Genomic DNA, 16,751 nt, shown 5'->3' on the forward strand with positions numbered 1-16,751 from the left:
AATCAATTTGTAAACATCTAAAGGATAATAGGGTTATAAGGAATAGCCAGCATGGTAGTGTCAAGGACAAATACTGTCAAACCAATCTAATTTTCTTCTTTGACAGGGTTACTGGCCTAGCTGATAGGGGGTAAACCGTAGACGTGACGTTCTTGATTTCCAGCAAGGCTTTTGACACAGTCCTGCATGACAGTCTCATAGGCAGAATAGTGAAATATGATCTAGATAAAATTACTATAAGATTGGTGCACAACTGATTGAAATACCATACTCAAAGAGTAGTTATCAATGGTTTACTATCAAACTGGGAGGGCGTATCTAATGTGGTCCCCCAAGGATCAGTCCTAGGTCAGGTACTGTTCAATATTTTTATTAATGACTTGGATAGTGGAGTGGAGAGTTCGCCTATAAAATTCACAGATGACACCAAACTGGGAGGGACTGCAAGTACTTTGGAGAACAGGATTAATATTCAAAATGACCTTGACAAATTAGAAACTGGTCTGAAATCAACAAAATGAAATTCAATAAAGGTTAAGTGCAAAATATTTCACTTAGGAAGGAAAAAAAAAATCAAATGCACAACTACAAACTAGGAATAACTGGCCAGGTGGCAGAGCTGCAGAAAAGGTTCTGGGGGTTATAGTGGTTCGCAAATTGAACATGAGCCAACAATGTGATGCAGGTGCAAAAAAAGCTAATATAGTTCTGGGGTGTATTATCAGTACTGTTAGATGTAGGACAAGGAAGGGAATTGTCCTGTTCTACTTGGCAGCTGATGAGACCTCAGCTATAATACTGGGTCCAATATGGGTGCCACGCTTCAGAAAAGATGTGGACAAACTGAAGAGAGTCCACAGGAGAGAAACAAAAATTATAAAAGGTCAGGTTTTCTAAACCTATGAGGAAAGGTTAAAAAAACTGGGCATGTTTACTCTAGAGAAAAGAAGACTGAAGTGGGAGCTGATCACAGTCTTCAAATAAGTTAAGGGCTGTTATAAAGAGGGGAGCAATCTTGTTCTCCCTGTCCACTGACGGTAGGACAAATAGTAATGGGCTTAATCTGCAGAAAGGGAGCCTTTGGTTAGATTATAGGGAAAACTTTCTAACTACAAGGATAGTTAAGTACTGGAACAGGCTTCCATAGAAGTTGTAGAATGCCCGCCACTGGAGGTTTTTAAGAATAGGCTGGACAAACAACGGTCAGGGATGATCTAGGTATGTTTGGTTCTGCCTTAATACAGGGGGTGGGACCTGATACCCTCTGGAGGTCCCTTCCAAACTTACATTGCTTTGATTCTATAAGTAAATTCAGGTCACTGAATTTATTTACTGTCTTTGTGGAGATTTTAAGCATTACAAGGTTAACCAACTTTTTTGGCTTTCAACCCAGAATCAAATGAAGGGATTCTGCACCGTATCATTTCTCCTCTCTTTTGGAAAAGATTCTTAACTCTGAGCAAGACAGACACACATATGCATATGAGCTAGGTGGAGAACAGAATTTTTTTTTCAGGTTGAAGGAGAATTTTGTTAGTAGCCTGGGAGCTACAGAGAGATTGCTACTGACTACCTTATTTAAAAGATTATCAGGTCAGCAGCACTGTCATCTTAGGCCAGGTCTACACTAGAAAATTAGGTCGGCTTAAATACTTTGGTGAGGGGAGTGAGAAATTCACCCTTTTGAGCAGTGCTGTTAAACTGACCTAAGTACCCATGTAGACAGTGCTAGTCAATGGAAGAATTCTTACCGTCAACCTAACTACCACATTTTGGGAAGGTGGATTACCTATGCCAAAAGGGAGAACCCTTCCAGTCGGTATAGGTAGCGTCTACACTGAAGTGCTGCAGTGGATCAGCTGTGTTGCTGTAGCGTTTTAATTGTAGACAAGCCCTTAGAGTAGTAAAATAGTGCTGTAGAAAGGGTTAGTAAAATCACCATTTTACTACAAAATGTGTAGGTCAGCCTACCTTTCTAACAGCTTAGAGACATACTTTGCTAGGAAGACCAGTGGTTAACCCCCTCTTCCTCACAGGTACTTGCATGTGGGTTGTTTTTGGGATTGTTGTTTTTTGGCTATTTCACTAGCTAGGATGTCTGGCTGGTAATTAACAGATTTCACACACCCCACCCTTCAAACATTTAAAATGAATCAAGGGGCTAAATCTAGACTGAGGCCTGGTCCCCACTAAGCCCCCACTTCGGACTAAGGTACGCAAATTCAGCTACGTTAATAACCTAGCTGAATTCGAAGTACCTTAGTCCAAACTTACCGCGGGTCCAGACTCGGCAGGAAGGCTCCCCCGTCGATGCCGCGTACTCCTCTCGGCAAGCTGGAGTACCGGCATCGACGGCGAGCACTTCCGGGATCGATTTATCGCGTCTTAACCAGACACGATAAAATCAATCCCAGAACATCGATTGCCTGCCGCCGGACCCTCCGGTAAGTGAAGACGTACCCTGAGGCACAGAAATAGCTCAGCGAGAGAACTGAATACTCACCTGTAGATGAAGAGAGGGCACAGAGGCAGGCACACATGTAGAACAGGTGAAAACTTCCCAGGCAACGTCCTGATAAAATCCAGAAGCTAATGCTGAACTTGGCTTCCAACCTCTTCTCCATGGCCTTCGTGGGCAGAACCAGGACTCTATAAACACACAAGAAAGAGAAATCATGCACCAAACAACTTATAGGTGGTTCTTCATGAAGCTGACAAGGTGAAAGCACTAAAGAAGTTGGGGGAGGAAAGGAGTGTTCAATCTTATCTATCATGACTCAGACCAACTGCAGAGAAGTAATTGCCAGTATTAGGAGAGATCTGAAATGAAACCAACAGTAGCAGAAAAGCTCTTCGTTTCTTGTGTTTGTACTGCAGTAAGTCAAGAAATTTGGTTTTCCTTCACAAGCCCTTTAGACACCATCACTTACATCTTTGAAGCATGAAAAGCAAAATCCCCAATTGCACCATTATAATCCATTTGATTCTGTGCGCACACTCTGAAAACTTCCCTTTCGAATCTGCAACATGCAGCTGAAACCCAGCCAGAGCTGCTTGGATAAGACAAACACCAATAAGCCCAGCACATCTGCCAGGCGGGCTGCACAAAATGTCATCACTTGGCTATTTGTGCTGGCTGGTACCAGCCAGAAACAAAGACAGACCAAAGTTCAGCAGCATTGATAAAACAGCCAATTAAAAGCCAATTTTGCTTCTAAGGACACAGATGATAGCACTAATGGTCAAACCAGAAGTTCAATCTTTTTGAATTTCCAGGTCTCACCTGTGCCAAGAACGAGGGCAGCATCAAAACAAAAAACAAGTTATAACTGGAGTTTGACCTGTTTTCCTTCCGATCCCTCACTAGCCTCATTCTCAGACTGAGAATAAGAGTCCAGATGTAACATTACCTAGCTCTGAAGAGATCTGTCACTCAAGTCCTTTCATAACATATGTTATCAAAGTCCAAATCAATGGAAGAAACTATCAGATGTATTGCTCAGAAATGTGAATGACATGAAAAGTTAATGATCTAAAATATAATATCAAATATCTACCTTACAAGGCAGAACGTGGGTATTGTGACGCTTATGTAGTTTATGTCTGTAAGCCACCTTGAATTCCTCAGATGAGATTCAGTAGTATAATCATCATTATTATAGAGCTGAGTATCAGTATATTCTTAAGGAAATTTCTATAGAATTAGGGAGAGAATTTTGGCCAATAGCAGCAGACAAGAATATGGACAATAGATAATTTTTGTTGATGCCAACATAGTTTATGACAACAACAAAATTTCACAAGGTAACCAATGAGAAAAAGGAGCTGGAGGGAGGGGATTTAACCATTAGGAAGCTAAGAAAGTTTGCAACACTTCTGTCCTGCGTGTTACAAGCACACCCAAAACCAAAAATTCCATTTCTGCTGCTGCAGCTTTCTGCATGGATCACGGGACAATGTTTACTTAAAACGTCTTTAGATTGATGAAGATGTGTCATAATCCGGTCTGCAAGCTACGTAGCAGTCTGTTCGTGTACACAGCAATAAAGTGTGTTTGATCAGCATCGTAACAGCAGTGAAATGAGACATTCAGTCTGAGTAATCAGGATTTTTTTTTTTTAAAGTAACTCGGACAACCTAGTAAACACACAGAATAGATGACCTTTTAAAGTATATATTTTGCTTGTAATTGTATACATTGCCTTGCATATGTATTTAAAATGTTATGTTTCAGGGAGCGTTTGTAACTGCAACTTATTCTTAACAGATGAAAGAGAAGAATAAAATAAAACATAAGACTTTACAAAACATTACCATATGAGCTTTGTCTGGGCAGTCACACTGGTACACAGACACTAAATTCAATAATGAAAATACCTACAGTGTCTACTTTCATCTGACAGGCTTTATCCCATTACTAGGTCTCTTGATTTCTTTTTTCCTTCTACTATGCAATTGTACACAATTTAAGACCAGTACATCCTAAAGTTGTTGTACAAAATAAAGTAACACACACATTGAATAAAATACAACACTTCTCCGAATAAGCCTGAAATTATCTCACTTGCAGTGCTTTCTCTCCCACCCCACACTGAAAAGGGAAACAAAACAAATGTTTGCTCTTTTCCCCTCTCGCCTGCATGCAGCTCTAGATAGCATACCTTCCTGACTCTTAGGAACGCGAAAGCCAGCTTGGCTTTGTACAGGAGAAAATAATTTCCTGAAAAAAATGGAGAGTCAAAGGAAAGCTCTGGGGAGCTGATCAGTTGACACTGACACTATTCGTTTGTCCTGGAAAGAGTTAATCTCAGGCACATCCCTTTAGCCGTTTTATTTTGAAGAACACCGACTAAAAAAATAATAATTCAGCGTTCAGCCTGGCAACGCATCCCCGGGGCTAGCGCCCCAGAACCGGTCCGATCAGCGCCCGAGCCGCTCGGAGGCGGCGAGCCCAAGTCCCGCAGCCTTTCTCCCACCGCCAAGTTCCAACTGAAACGGCCCCAGCCCAACCCGGCCAGCCGGGGGCGGGAGGGGGCGCCGCGGTGCCGGGGCGGAGCGAGCCCAGCAGCCGCTGCCTGCGGAACTCCCGGCCACTGGCTCTGCGCAGCGCCGAGCACGCGGACCGCGGCTCCCCTAACAAGCGGGTACCTACCACGGGCACATGACCGGGGAGCTCCGGGGGCGGCTCTCTCGCTGGGGCCCGGGCCCGGGGCTGCCGCGCGGGACGCCGAGAGCCCCAGGCGCGGCCCCCGCGCCCTCACCCGCGCCGCTCCCCGCAGGGCAGGGGGGGCTCAGGCCTCCAGCGCCTCTCGCCGGCGGGCCGCGCGGCCTCCTCCCCCGCTTCCATGGGGGGCCCGGGGCCGGGGAGATCCCCGAGGAGCTGGGCGTGCACTGGGCTCCTTCTCTCGGCTTCACTCAGCAGCAGGCGGGGGGGCGGGCACTCGTTCACCTCTGACCCGGAAAGACAACCTCACCCCCCCCCCCCACAGCGACCCGGAAGCGGAAACAGCCGCGGCGACGCCGGAGAGCGGTGGTTTCTGTGTCTCTAGCGTGGCCTTGCCGCCTCTGCCCCGTAGGAGCCGCCCGGTTAGGAAAGGGCCTCGCGGGACCATCTTGCCTGCGGAGAGCGGCGGGGGAGTCCTACCGCCGGACTGTGCCCATATTCGGCATGGCGGCGGCTGCATCACCCGCCGCCTAACAATCCAGCACGCGATTGGCTAGAGCGGGAGCGTGGGGCTCGCTGATTGGCTGGAGGGAGAGGCTGACGGTTGTGAGGTGAGGGCCCTGGGGCCGGCGGCTGAGGTGAGGGCAGCGTGTTCAGGCTCTCATAGCTGTGAATGAGGGGAACTTTGGGGGAGTGGAGGGAGCCTCTGAGTCAGCCCCCTCTGAGACCAGATCCCTGGCCAGGGCCTGGGGGATGAATGGGGGGCATGGTATGTAAGCGAGTTGACAGGCACATCTGGATGGGGGGAGGACAGGCAGGATACCCCCAGGGACAGGAGCCCATCTCACCAGACAGTCAAGCTTGGTCACTCTTTCTACCCACCCCTACAGTTTTTTGGGGGGTCGTGCCCCAGTCTTTTAACAAGGCAACTGACTCCCAGAAGCCCACTAACAGGGCCCTGGGAAATGCCGCCACATGGCGATGCATAAAGCCTTGGGTCGTGATGCCCAAACTTGCAGGAGATCCAGGGGTTGCAGGACGTGGTGTTGGCGTGTCATGGCACAGCCTTCCCCTGTGAATCTGTGCTGGATGGGGCGAGGGACTCTGTGCTGCTGGGAGTGCCACCGTTCTGGGGGGACACGAAGCCGAGGCCCTGGCTACTTGTGGATATTAAGATCCTTAGAGCTGGTCTAATTTCAGCACAGGCAATTGTTTTATGGCCTCTGACAATGTCACCCCCTTGGTTTGGATTCACCTACTACCATGACACAGTTCTATAGCATTGCTGTGCACTGTGAAACGCTGGCTGCCTGCCATCCCAGAGGTGGCTGCATTTCTGTGGTGGATGAAGTGATCCTTGTCTATATAATAGTTTATAAAGTGATGTGCATTGTTCCAGAGGGAGAGGAGCTTTGGAAATGTAACTGCTAAAACTAGCACTCTCTCACCCATCCACACACTTTAATTTAGTCAGGCTTCCAGTAATATGTAGTTTCAGGTCTCCTTCATTTAGTCTAATAGGCAGATTTATGACTCAGGAGGCACATCTGTAATATGCAAATACACATTCGTGTTAGTATATGCTGATTTACATATTGTGGTACCATAATACCAAATGGCTATTTAAAAAGCTTTATGCAAAGTGACTAGGGTACAATCCCAGATTTCATCCCCCAAATATTGTGGCTGTTTTTATGTGAAATGCCAAAAAGAATCCAACGCTGCAAAATATCCTTGTGAAAAACCAAAGTTTGTTGTTGAGCAGTGGAAGCACGCATACAAAATATCCACACTCTTGTTTTCTATTTGTCTAGTGCTTCTGTAACTTTAAAATAGCCTCAACAATTTAAACCAAATTTGGTTTAAAAGCTTTTTTCATGTGTGGGTTTGGAAGCACTGTACCATGTTTGAGCCTGGAACAAATGTTTATAGCCGAGTAATAAACTTCTCTGAAACTGTGGTTTGTAATGGAAATGCTGATGACAGATTCTTGAGCCCAGCCACTCGAATACGTACTATAATTAAGGAAGCTTGCTGGTATGTAATCATCCAAACAAAAGAAAGCTGCCAGCAGCCTGCGTGGAATATGCATTTGAGAAAGGCGCTACCCTACAATTTAAGCTAGAAATAAATTTGGTTCGAAATGAGCAAAAGTTGGCATCCCTTAGTTTGAAATGGTTTTTAATAATTTCTTCTCTCTTTATTTAAATAAGAATAGACCATGTAGTCCAAATCAGTCCATTGATCTGGCAGTGATCAATATTTGATACTTCAAATAAATGCACAAAGCAACAACCATAACACCTGGCCAGTTTTACCATGCTGCAGATTCCTTCCTGATTCCTACATTCATCAGCTTATGCCCTGAAGCCTGATGTTTGATTACCCTTATGGTAGCTTACATGACTACAGATTTTATTATGGGCCATAAAATAACCCAGCTCCTTTTCAAATCCAGCCACTGCATTTGAGATGCTGACCGTCTGCAGTGGGGAATTCTACAGACTGAGCACATGGGCAGGAACATTTTCCTTTTCTTTTAGATCTTTTTGTGATTAATTTAATCCTTGTTCTCTGATTATGGGGCAGGGTGATGAAGGGGCTCTCATTAGTTCTCAGTGATCTTAAACATCTCGGTCACGTTCCCCTCTGACTCTTCTTCTTACTTAGAGCGTCTCTCCATCATACCAGATTTCTCCATTCGGACTGGCAGCCCCATCCCATCCTAGTGCTTTCTGGTCTGATAAACGCTGCCTTTCTGTGTTCACAGGTGGACTTGGCATCATGACTTCCCATTCAGGAGCTTCTCCCGAGGCCAGTGAAAGCACAAGGAATGCAACGCTGGAGCGGTGCCTGAGTGTGCTCAGAGACGCAAAACATGACAGTGAGCAGTTTGCAGCCCTGCTCTTGGTAAGAGTCCATTTCCGGCTGGCACAATAGAGTGCAACCACTTCAGAAACAAACGTAGGAACAGCCACCATCGGTTAGATGTCCCTGCAGGGAGAATTGTTAGTGCAGGGGACCGGGAGTCAGGATTCCTGGGTTCTATTTCCAGTTCTGCCACTGACATGCAATGAGACTTTGGGCAAGTTCCTCCAAATCTCTATGCCTTGACCTTCCTGTTTGTAAAATGGGGGTAAAACACGTCCCCATGGGGTTGTTGTGAGAGTTAATGGGTGTTAGCAGAGCACTCGGAGACGCTCAGCTGGAAGATGCTGTGAGTGTTCACAGCTGTACCTTTTGTCCAGGTGCCCAGGCTGCTGTGCAGATCTGGGGGCAGCTGGATGGTTGGAGGTCCACTTCACTGTATAAATGAATGAGTTCCTCTGGCCTCTTTTTTTAACTGCTCCACCGTGCAAAGAGCTCCTAGCAAGGCCTCTGCCCGTGCGCTTGTGCTGCTCACTGATCCCTGGTTTGTCTGGCAGGTGACCAAAGCGGTCAGAGCGGGAGATGTCGACTCCAGAACCCGTCGCCGGATCTTTGATGCAGTTGGATTCACGTTCCCAAACCGGCTTCTTGCTTCCAGGGAGCCCCCAACTGGCTGTCCAGAGCACATGTTCCGAGGACTTGGCCTCACTCTGCTGGCATGTTTCTGCACTGATTCGGAGTTAGCCAGCCATTCCCAGATCCTTAACAAAATCCCGACCTTCAACAACATCCTGGCTTCCCCATCTGATCCAGACGATCTGTCCGCGAGCTCCATGATCGATGACGTTTACCAGTGTCTGGGTGCTATCATGGGCACTCCCAGGGGCCCCAAAGAGTTGGTATCCCAGGGAACCGTGTCAGCTCTGTGCAAGGCCTACGTGAATCGCAATTACGGCTGTGACCGTGCCCTTGAGCTGCTCCTGGGGCTTCTAGCCACAGCAGAGACTAAGTGCTGGCAGAGAGCCACCCCTGACCTCATGGCTGTGCTGAGCAGGCTCAGTGAGGAATTCCACCAGGCTGAAGACATGACCAAATTCCAGCTGTGTGATGTTCTGCCTCACTTTGTATCTCCAGCGCTGCTGCTCGCCCGGGACCGACAGGGTTCCGAGTGCCTCTGCAACCTTTACAGAGGCCTGGCTAGCATCCTGAGCAGCAAACTGAGCCAGTCCCAGCGAGACCCTGCACTGAAGCTTGCTGCCTGCCTCACCCAGGCCTGTGGCTCAGAATGGATCCCAACGGAGAGGGCCGGGAGCAAGTTCCTGGCCCTGCTGGTGAACCTGGCCTGCGTGGAGGTCCGTCTGTCCCTGGAGGAGCTGGACCCGGCAGACGTGGATGGGAAGCAGGAGGTGGTAACAGGCTGTTACACCCTTATTGAGCTGGGGATCCTGGAGTGCATGAAAGAAGAGAAACCGCGGCTGAGGGAGGCGCAGAAATTGCAACTAGTGAGAATCATGGAGGAGGCATTTGGGGCTGTAATACACTACCTGAGACAGGTAAAGCTATGACTGGAAATAGCCCCCCTCCCTGGCATGCCTGCCTTGTGGGGTCAGTCACTGGGAGATCTCGCTGTTGCTGGGTTTTGGGAGATCCCAAATGCACACAGGCCCATGCCTGTTTTCATGGAAGTCAGGGAGAGTTTGCTTTGGCCTCTACGTGTTTTTGTTTTCTTCTGTGTAGTTTAAAAGCTGTATCCCCAGCTTCCCTATCTGACATAATCCCCTCCCCAGATGCTCCTTTCTGCTCCCTGTTCCCATCACCCAGACGCTTGGAACAGTTCTCACTGATTCCAAAAACATCTGTACTGGTCTTCTCAAAGTGTTTTCAGATCTGACAGGTCACGAGACATTCAGAATCATGAACACTGTGATTATCCTCATATTGGTGATACCGTTTTCCCTGCAAAGGAAAAAGATATTTGTCAGCTGCTGTCTAGAGACCAGCCAGAATCAGGAATCAATGCTTTCTAGCATCAGAAATCCCAGGAGATTGTAAACCTGTCCCTGGTCCATTGGTCTAGCAGTGCTGACTCTGGTCCAGGACTGAATACAGCAAGTCCTGGACCTAGGAGCAGTGTAATTTTCATTCCCTGTGTAGCTGAAGGGCAAGGTGGCCCAGTTCGCTAGCTTTCGGGGGAGTGTCAAGACTTAACGCTGAAAGGAAGTATGTCTCAATTGAAATGCGTTTATCAGTTTACCTCACTGGAGTGAGCTGCAGAGCCCAGCTTTTCCTGCAGTGTTTTCCTGTCCTTTACTAACTGCTCAGCGCCGAGGGGAAGGGCCATCCAGGGTTTCCTGCCTCACTTCATAGGGGAGGCTGAAATGGGGAAAAGCCTCTGCTCCCAGAGCTCCCCTCTGCAGCATCATCTTATGCCTGTTTTGTTCCCTGGGCAGGTGGGAGAGCAGAAGCTGAAGGATCCTTTCATATTTGCCTCTGTTCGAATCCTCGGCGCCTGGCTGGCTGAAGAGACCTCCTCCCTCAAGCAGGAAATCTGCGACCTCCTGCCTTTCCTCATTCAGTACGCAAAGACGCTTTTCCAAGAGGGGGACAAAGCCAGGAGCCCATCCCAGCGTGCGGTGGAGCTGGCTGGACTGGGCAGCCCTCAGGGCTCTGTGTGGCCCAGAGACGCTCTAAGGTGAGTATCTCAAGCACAGGATAGACACAGTTATGCTGCTGCCTGAGGTACTCCTACATCTTGGCACAGAAACCTAGCTCACATCAGACTGTGGGGCCATCAAGTCTGTATCCTGCTTCCAGCAGCAGCCCACAGCTGATGTCTCAGAGGAAGGAAAAAGCCCATAATACATCTATGTACTTGTGCAACTCTGCATGAGGTGGCTAGAGAAATCCCTTCTTGAGCCCCAGGGCAACAGCCAATGTCTTGGAGCATGAGAGCTGACACTTCTTGTCTTAGCAGAACTGCAGAAGATCATCATTCATATGTTTTTAGGAGTCCTGCCACAATATTTGATTTCATCCCCTCCTGCAACATAGTGTTCCCCAGGTTAACTGCATTCAGTGGGAACTAGCATTCCTTTTGTTCTAAACTTCCCAGCCATTCATTTCCAGTGTCCCCTTTTTCAAAGCAAAGGGGGCCGATCAGATTTTGTATTTTTCACTCTTGTTAACCCCACTCTTTCAGTCGTAGGGTTTGTACAGAACATGCCACTGTAGTCTCAAAGCACCTTTTCTTTCTGAGCTGAATAATCCTGCTGGTGTGATCCTAGCACTTGGAGATCAACTAGCACACAGGGATGGGGACCTTCGGCAGAATGCCATAAACTTGACAGTACTTCCAGCCAGTCTGTGACTGCGAGGGGCCAGGATAGGGAGTTGAACCTGGGTCTCCTGGACGGCACTGCAGTGCACACACCAGGCTTCTAGCCTTGTGTTTCACAGCTTGACTGTAGTTCAGCGGTATACATGGATTCCTCGTTTGCTGTTCAAGAGGCAGTTGGAACTCCCTTTGTAAGATTCCGGGACGGATTGATTGATTATGCCGATAACGAGACTAGCCAGAGTTGTAACGGTTAATGCAGCAAAGAGTTCTGGAAGGGTTCCAGAACCTCCTGCATCAGAGCTTAGCTATTAGGTGTTAGGGTGAGACCGTCCTAGGAGCAGATTTCCCACATCTGCCTGCTGTGAGGTTTCTTGCATGTTATTCTGAAGCAGCCTATTGGAGACAGGACACTGGACTAGATAGCCTGTGGGTTGATCCAGTCTGATCGTTCCTATGTTCCATTCTCCCATGCACTCATTTTGTTTTTAACAGATTGAAATGTCAGCCTGTAACCAGCTAACTGCATCTCCTTTACTGTATTTCCCACCCCGTCCCCTCTCCAGATTTCTGCTACCTGGCTTGTGCCATTTGACGGCAGAGGACCGACCTCGGGAAATCCTTATCTCAAAGGGGGCTCCAGCATTGCTGTGTCAATATTTCCTGCACCAGTGGGAGTTGTTGGCCTCTGACCCCCAGACCTCTGCTCCTCCAGACAGCATAGAAATCAGTTTGCAAACCACCTGTGGAGTTTTCCTTAACCTTGTGGTGACCACTCCAGACTTGGTCAGGTAACAAACCCGGAACTGCAGGAATCCACTTGTTTTAAGATCTTTAGTAAGATGAAGGAAGGTGCCAGGAGAGAGGAGTTTGGTGGGTTTCAGGCTAGTTCCCAGCATGTCACTAATTGGCTCCCCACTGGCAGGCTCAGAAGAGAGGCCAGAACTCCATGTGCCATGGCACTGAATTTCACTCTCAGGTCAGGCTGGAGGCATGTGACAGAGCTAGGGTTTCCCTTCGGCTGCTCTAGCGCTACACTGCCCAGTGCTTTGAGCTGCATTAGAGAAAGCTGAGTCCAGCCCTTCTGGGCAAGGAGTTGGGTCCTCAAAATGCAGACCTCGTCCAAAAGGGATTTTTTAGAAGGGTGCCTCATTACTCAGGTTTCTACATTCTGCATGTGTGAATCAGGTCAGCCACCAACAGGCGTGGGCTCGTGTTAGCCCTGCAGACCAGACCCAGCCACTGGGACAAGCCAGAGTTTGTTCTTCCTTACACATCATAGACAATGAGCAGGGTGATTCTGAGGTAGAAAGAGCTCTGATGGCACCTCAGGGCCCAGGTGCAGTTTGTGGTGCGAGGACGGAAAGAAATTGCCTTTTGACCTGTAACAGGAGTGTGATCGTTTGGGACATCACTGAGAGAAAGAATTAGAGTTGTCACCGCCCTCTGGAGTCCTGATTACAGCCACTTTCTGGCACCAACTTTGCTGTAAAACATGCATCCAGTTTGCCCAGGACTCCAGGGTTTAGGATTGGGACTTTCCCACTGTGACAGTGTTGCTTCCCTGCCTCGGGGTTAAGCCTGGCACCTCTGGGTGCTTCCGGCTCTGCTCAGCGCACGTTTCTCTGGGTTGGTTTTCTCTCTAGGCGAGACAGATGCTTTTCCTCCCTGATGGATGCGCTGCTGAAGTCTCTCCCTGCTCTGCTGCCCCAGAGAGATCGCCTTGTTCTAGCAGCCAACGTTACCACGCTGGGCTTGATGATGGCCAGGATCCTTGACACTTCTCCAGGTAAGAAGTGATCCTGGTGACGAAGCTGAGCACTTTTGTTGTCAATGGGACAGGACTGGGCTCGGGGGAGATTGCACAGCAGGGGTCAGGAGCCCTGTTCCTGGAAAGATGTGTTGAGTGAACAAACCAAAACCTCATGGAGCAAAGAACATGCAGTACGCCTGTGAGGTGCTGGAAAGGCGTGGATTAAGGAACTCCCCTATCACCTATTCTGCACCTGCTGTAGAAAGCCCTGTAGCAAGCTGACTCCTGGGAGCATGCCAAGCCAGCCTGGCGAATTAATTCATTTCCCATTTTTTCAGGTCTCCAGGGGACGCCACTAGCCGAGAACTTCTTCGAAGCCGCTATCTGCTTCCTTTCTCAGGCCCATGCTGCCCGGGCAGATCCCGCCAGCCAGTGCTTGGTCCTGGCTGTGTCACCAGCCTATGAGGCGGCCTGGGCGGACCTCCGTGAGCTGTGGTTCCTGGGGATGCAGGCCTTTGCCAGCTGCGTGCCGCTCTTTCCCTGGCTGCCCCAAACGGTCCTCCGGTCATGTTGGCTAGACAACCTCTTGCGGTTATTGGGCCAAGCTGCCCCGGTCTCAGTGGACTTGGATCTCCGTACGGCATTGCAGGGCGTGTTGCTGGAGCTGGCCAGAGCCAGCCAGCAATGCAGAGAGGTGATGGTCTTACAGCAGGGCAAGGAGCTGGCCAACCGTTATGGCATGGCAGCATTAGAACAGTGCCTTTGTGAGCGGTGAAGGGCCCCTCCTCCCACAGCCGCGGGGTGCGGGGAAGAAAGCCAGGTGTTTTCCTAGCTCCTCACACACCTTTCAACTCTTTACTGCCAGGACGTGGGCAAGAAGCGTTTAAGTAGCCAAACACCTCGTAAAATTAGAGAGGTGCAGTCAGAGCTCAGCAGGGCCCGGAGGAGCAGGGTTTGCTCTGCCTAGCACTTGCTGTTCAGAATAATTGCTGCTTGGCTGCGTTTTGGCTCTCTGCATTCACAGATTCGGGCGGGCGGCAGGGGAGGGGGAGTTGGGTCCCAACGGGAGAGAGGGCCGACGTGAGGGTGCCCTTAGAAATGCGTTCTGTTCAGGACTAAGGAGGTTCTGGCATTGCTGGGGAAGTGGCCCGCTGACCAACTCTCCCTGGATTCCATGTTCTGGGGGTGGTTTCCAAGGAGGTTTGTGTATAAGGCCAATGAAAGCTTCTCTCAAGCCTGAGCCAGGAACTGAGCAAGCTTGCTCTGCAGAGCTCTGCTAGCACACGTCAGTGCAGGCCTACAGCTTTCCAGTCCTGGGCCACCGCACGGCTTTACCTCTCCTGTGACCAGCAGCACCTGCTGCTGGTCAAATCTGGGATCTCACGCAGCTCTCTTAACATACCTCCACCCTGAACTGCAGCCCTCCCCTGATCTGCCAAGCTGGGGCTTCCCTACCAATGCATCTCATCCCTAAAATGAAGCCCCCCTCTCAGTCCTGACCTGCTATTCTAGTCCTGAGGTCTCAGCTGAGCAACAGGGACAACCTTGTGTCAAATTGTCTGATGGTGCCATGATGCAATGTGAGCAAAATTCCACTGGGGCCCAGATCCAAGACTGCCAGAAGTCAGTTCCCTTGTGACCTGAGCCTGCCTTGCACTGGGAGCTGGTGGTGAAATGACTGCACGCTCTCAGATCAAGCAGCGTGATTGTACATAGTGCAGCTCAGCTTTTGTTTCAAAAGGGTCAAAGCTGCAGTTAATTTTGGTCTGTCATTGTTGGCAGGTCTCTTTCGTTGTTATAAGAATGGACGTTTATCTCCCCATTAAACCAGGCACTGCACTGGAGAGCACCCCCAGGCCATGGATACATGGAATCCTGGGATTTCAACTTTCCAGGATGTTGATTTTATATTTTCTCATCTTGACCAAACGATTTTTATTTGTCTCTCCCTGGGCTCTTGAATGCAGCCTATAAACCCTGTGTTCCCATGTGCGGGATGGCTTTGCCCTTTCCAAAAGAACCAAGGAAGAGCTTGACCTTCTCTCATGCCGTTGGCATTTCAAATGTTAAATAAAGTGTTTTAATAAAAGTCCAATTGCAACAGAAGAATTTGTTTGTTGCTTCAGTTTGCAAAGCCCTTTGCTAATGAGATTTAATTCTATGAAAGTGCGTGAGCTTCTCTCGTCCTTTCACTTTGCCAGGCCTCCTAAAGTCAACATGCGTGTGATTACAGCAGCAGATCAGAAAGAGGACTGGAGAGCTCCAAAGAAGAGTAAGGCTAGGGGGCCCCAAAAATCACCTACCCTTTACCCCCTGAACATTTCCAAGGCTCTGATGACCTCACCAGGCTGCCTAACCAAGTATGGACCCAATCTTGCAGGGCCATTACGCTGATGGACGCCTATGCCACCCAGAGCTTCTTACCACATTGGGGCCTGTAAAAGGAGCCTATTTTTAACCCTGAGGGTAATTAGTCCTTGGAACAACTTATCTAGGGCATATGGTGGATTCTCCATCGTGTGGCGTCTTTAAAGCCAGAGCTGGAGGACTTTCTGAAAGACTCACTCTACCTCAGCCAGAAGTTGTGGGCTGGATGCAGGAATCACCGGGTGAAATTCTCTGACCTGTGTTCTATCGGTGGCCGCATGAGATGGTTGGAATGGTCCCTTCTGGCCTTCAGATCCATTTATCCCCAGAAACCCTCGACACAATCTAGCCGTATATCCACAGCGGGGCAGAGCTGCTTGTCTGAACTAATAAATAATCTCTTTATTACTGCGTGTTTCATGTTCTATGTGGGGGTTCCCTTAACAGCTAGTACAGTACTGTGGGTCTCCGTCAGTTTCACCTGTTCCTCTGGTTTCATGGAAATAAGCAGCTGCTCTTTTTATCCACTAGGGTGCAGAGCACAACTTCATCGCAGACAAGACTGCTAATAACAGCATGAATAGCCCAGTGCGCAGGTGGGGTTTTTACTAACATGAAGCTCCCTGCGTATCTTTTCTTCGTTCTGTCTCATGCAGTATATTGGCCCCTGAGTAATAAAACGCCTGGTAGTAACTGACCGATCCAACAATGCTGTTCAAAAGTGATCAAGGTGAAGAGTGGGAGTGGTGTGACTGTTAGTTCAAATGATTTGGTTCCTGGCTGTTTGATAAAATTAGATGATCAAATTTACTCAAGGCTGAATTAAGAGGTGGAAGGTGTGTATGTGTGGTTATTATGTCTCCCCGTGATAATGATATTTACGGGACAAATGCTTGTACGATATTTCTGCAGCCATGAGATAAGTTCTGTTTGTTTTGCCGGCTCACCTGCTGTCTGATCCGTCTCTGCTAGTGCTGCTTCTGACATCCTGGTCCTATTTCAGATAACTACACTTCTGATAATACCACAGGAAAGTTTCCTTCCCCACCAAATATTGAAACTTCCCTCCCCCCCCCCCCCCCAGTTCAGTGCTGGACCAGTGCCTTTTAAAGGCTGATATGATCAAACCATCTGCTCTAGCCTTATGGAAAAAGGGGCTTCCTGGAGGAGGGGGTGTTATTTGTAACTTGCAAAGCTCAATAGCAGACCTCACACTCAAAAACATTCAGCCCACCTAAAATAGCTTCCCACGTTGAGAAGTCTGT

At 48.7% G+C, this 16,751-nt stretch overlaps 2 protein-coding genes across 4 annotated transcripts in view; one reads left to right on the forward strand and one right to left on the reverse strand.

Moving 5' to 3' along the window:
• The window catches only part of KIAA0319L (KIAA0319 like), a 54,547-nt gene extending 49,124 nt beyond the window's left edge, over nt 1-5,423 (reverse strand). Inside the window, exons 1-2 of one of the 2 annotated variants that reach the window (XM_054011552.1) lie at nt 5,153-5,423; nt 2,504-2,649 (exon numbers count right to left, since the gene is read on the reverse strand). In XM_054011552.1, coding sequence (XP_053867527.1) covers nt 2,504-2,624 — 121 coding nt within the window. In that variant the 5' untranslated portion in view covers nt 2,625-2,649; nt 5,153-5,423. Of the gene's footprint in view, nt 1-2,503; nt 2,650-5,152 lie in introns of those variants that run through there. The other variant, XM_054011553.1, reaches the window with a different exon arrangement.
• An 82-nt stretch (nt 5,424-5,505) lies between these two features.
• NCDN (neurochondrin) lies at nt 5,506-15,894 on the forward strand. 2 transcript variants are annotated; one of them, XM_054012087.1, is made up of 7 exons: nt 5,506-5,802; nt 7,935-8,074; nt 8,590-9,585; nt 10,483-10,724; nt 11,933-12,157; nt 13,013-13,155; nt 13,458-15,894. In XM_054012087.1, exons 2-7 carry the CDS (start codon nt 7,949-7,951, stop codon nt 13,892-13,894), a joined length of 2,169 nt encoding a protein of 722 aa, XP_053868062.1. In that variant the 5' UTR covers nt 5,506-5,802; nt 7,935-7,948; the 3' UTR covers nt 13,895-15,894. The 2 variants fall into 2 exon arrangements, with proteins under 2 accessions (XP_053868062.1, XP_053868063.1); XM_054012088.1 differs by having other exon boundaries at nt 5,506-5,775.
• The last annotated feature ends 857 nt before the right edge of the window (nt 15,895-16,751 follow it).

The sequence above is a fragment of the Malaclemys terrapin genome, chromosome 22 (genome assembly GCF_027887155.1).
Source record: "Malaclemys terrapin pileata isolate rMalTer1 chromosome 22, rMalTer1.hap1, whole genome shotgun sequence".
In the NCBI taxonomy this organism is placed as follows: Eukaryota; Metazoa; Chordata; order Testudines; family Emydidae; genus Malaclemys; species Malaclemys terrapin.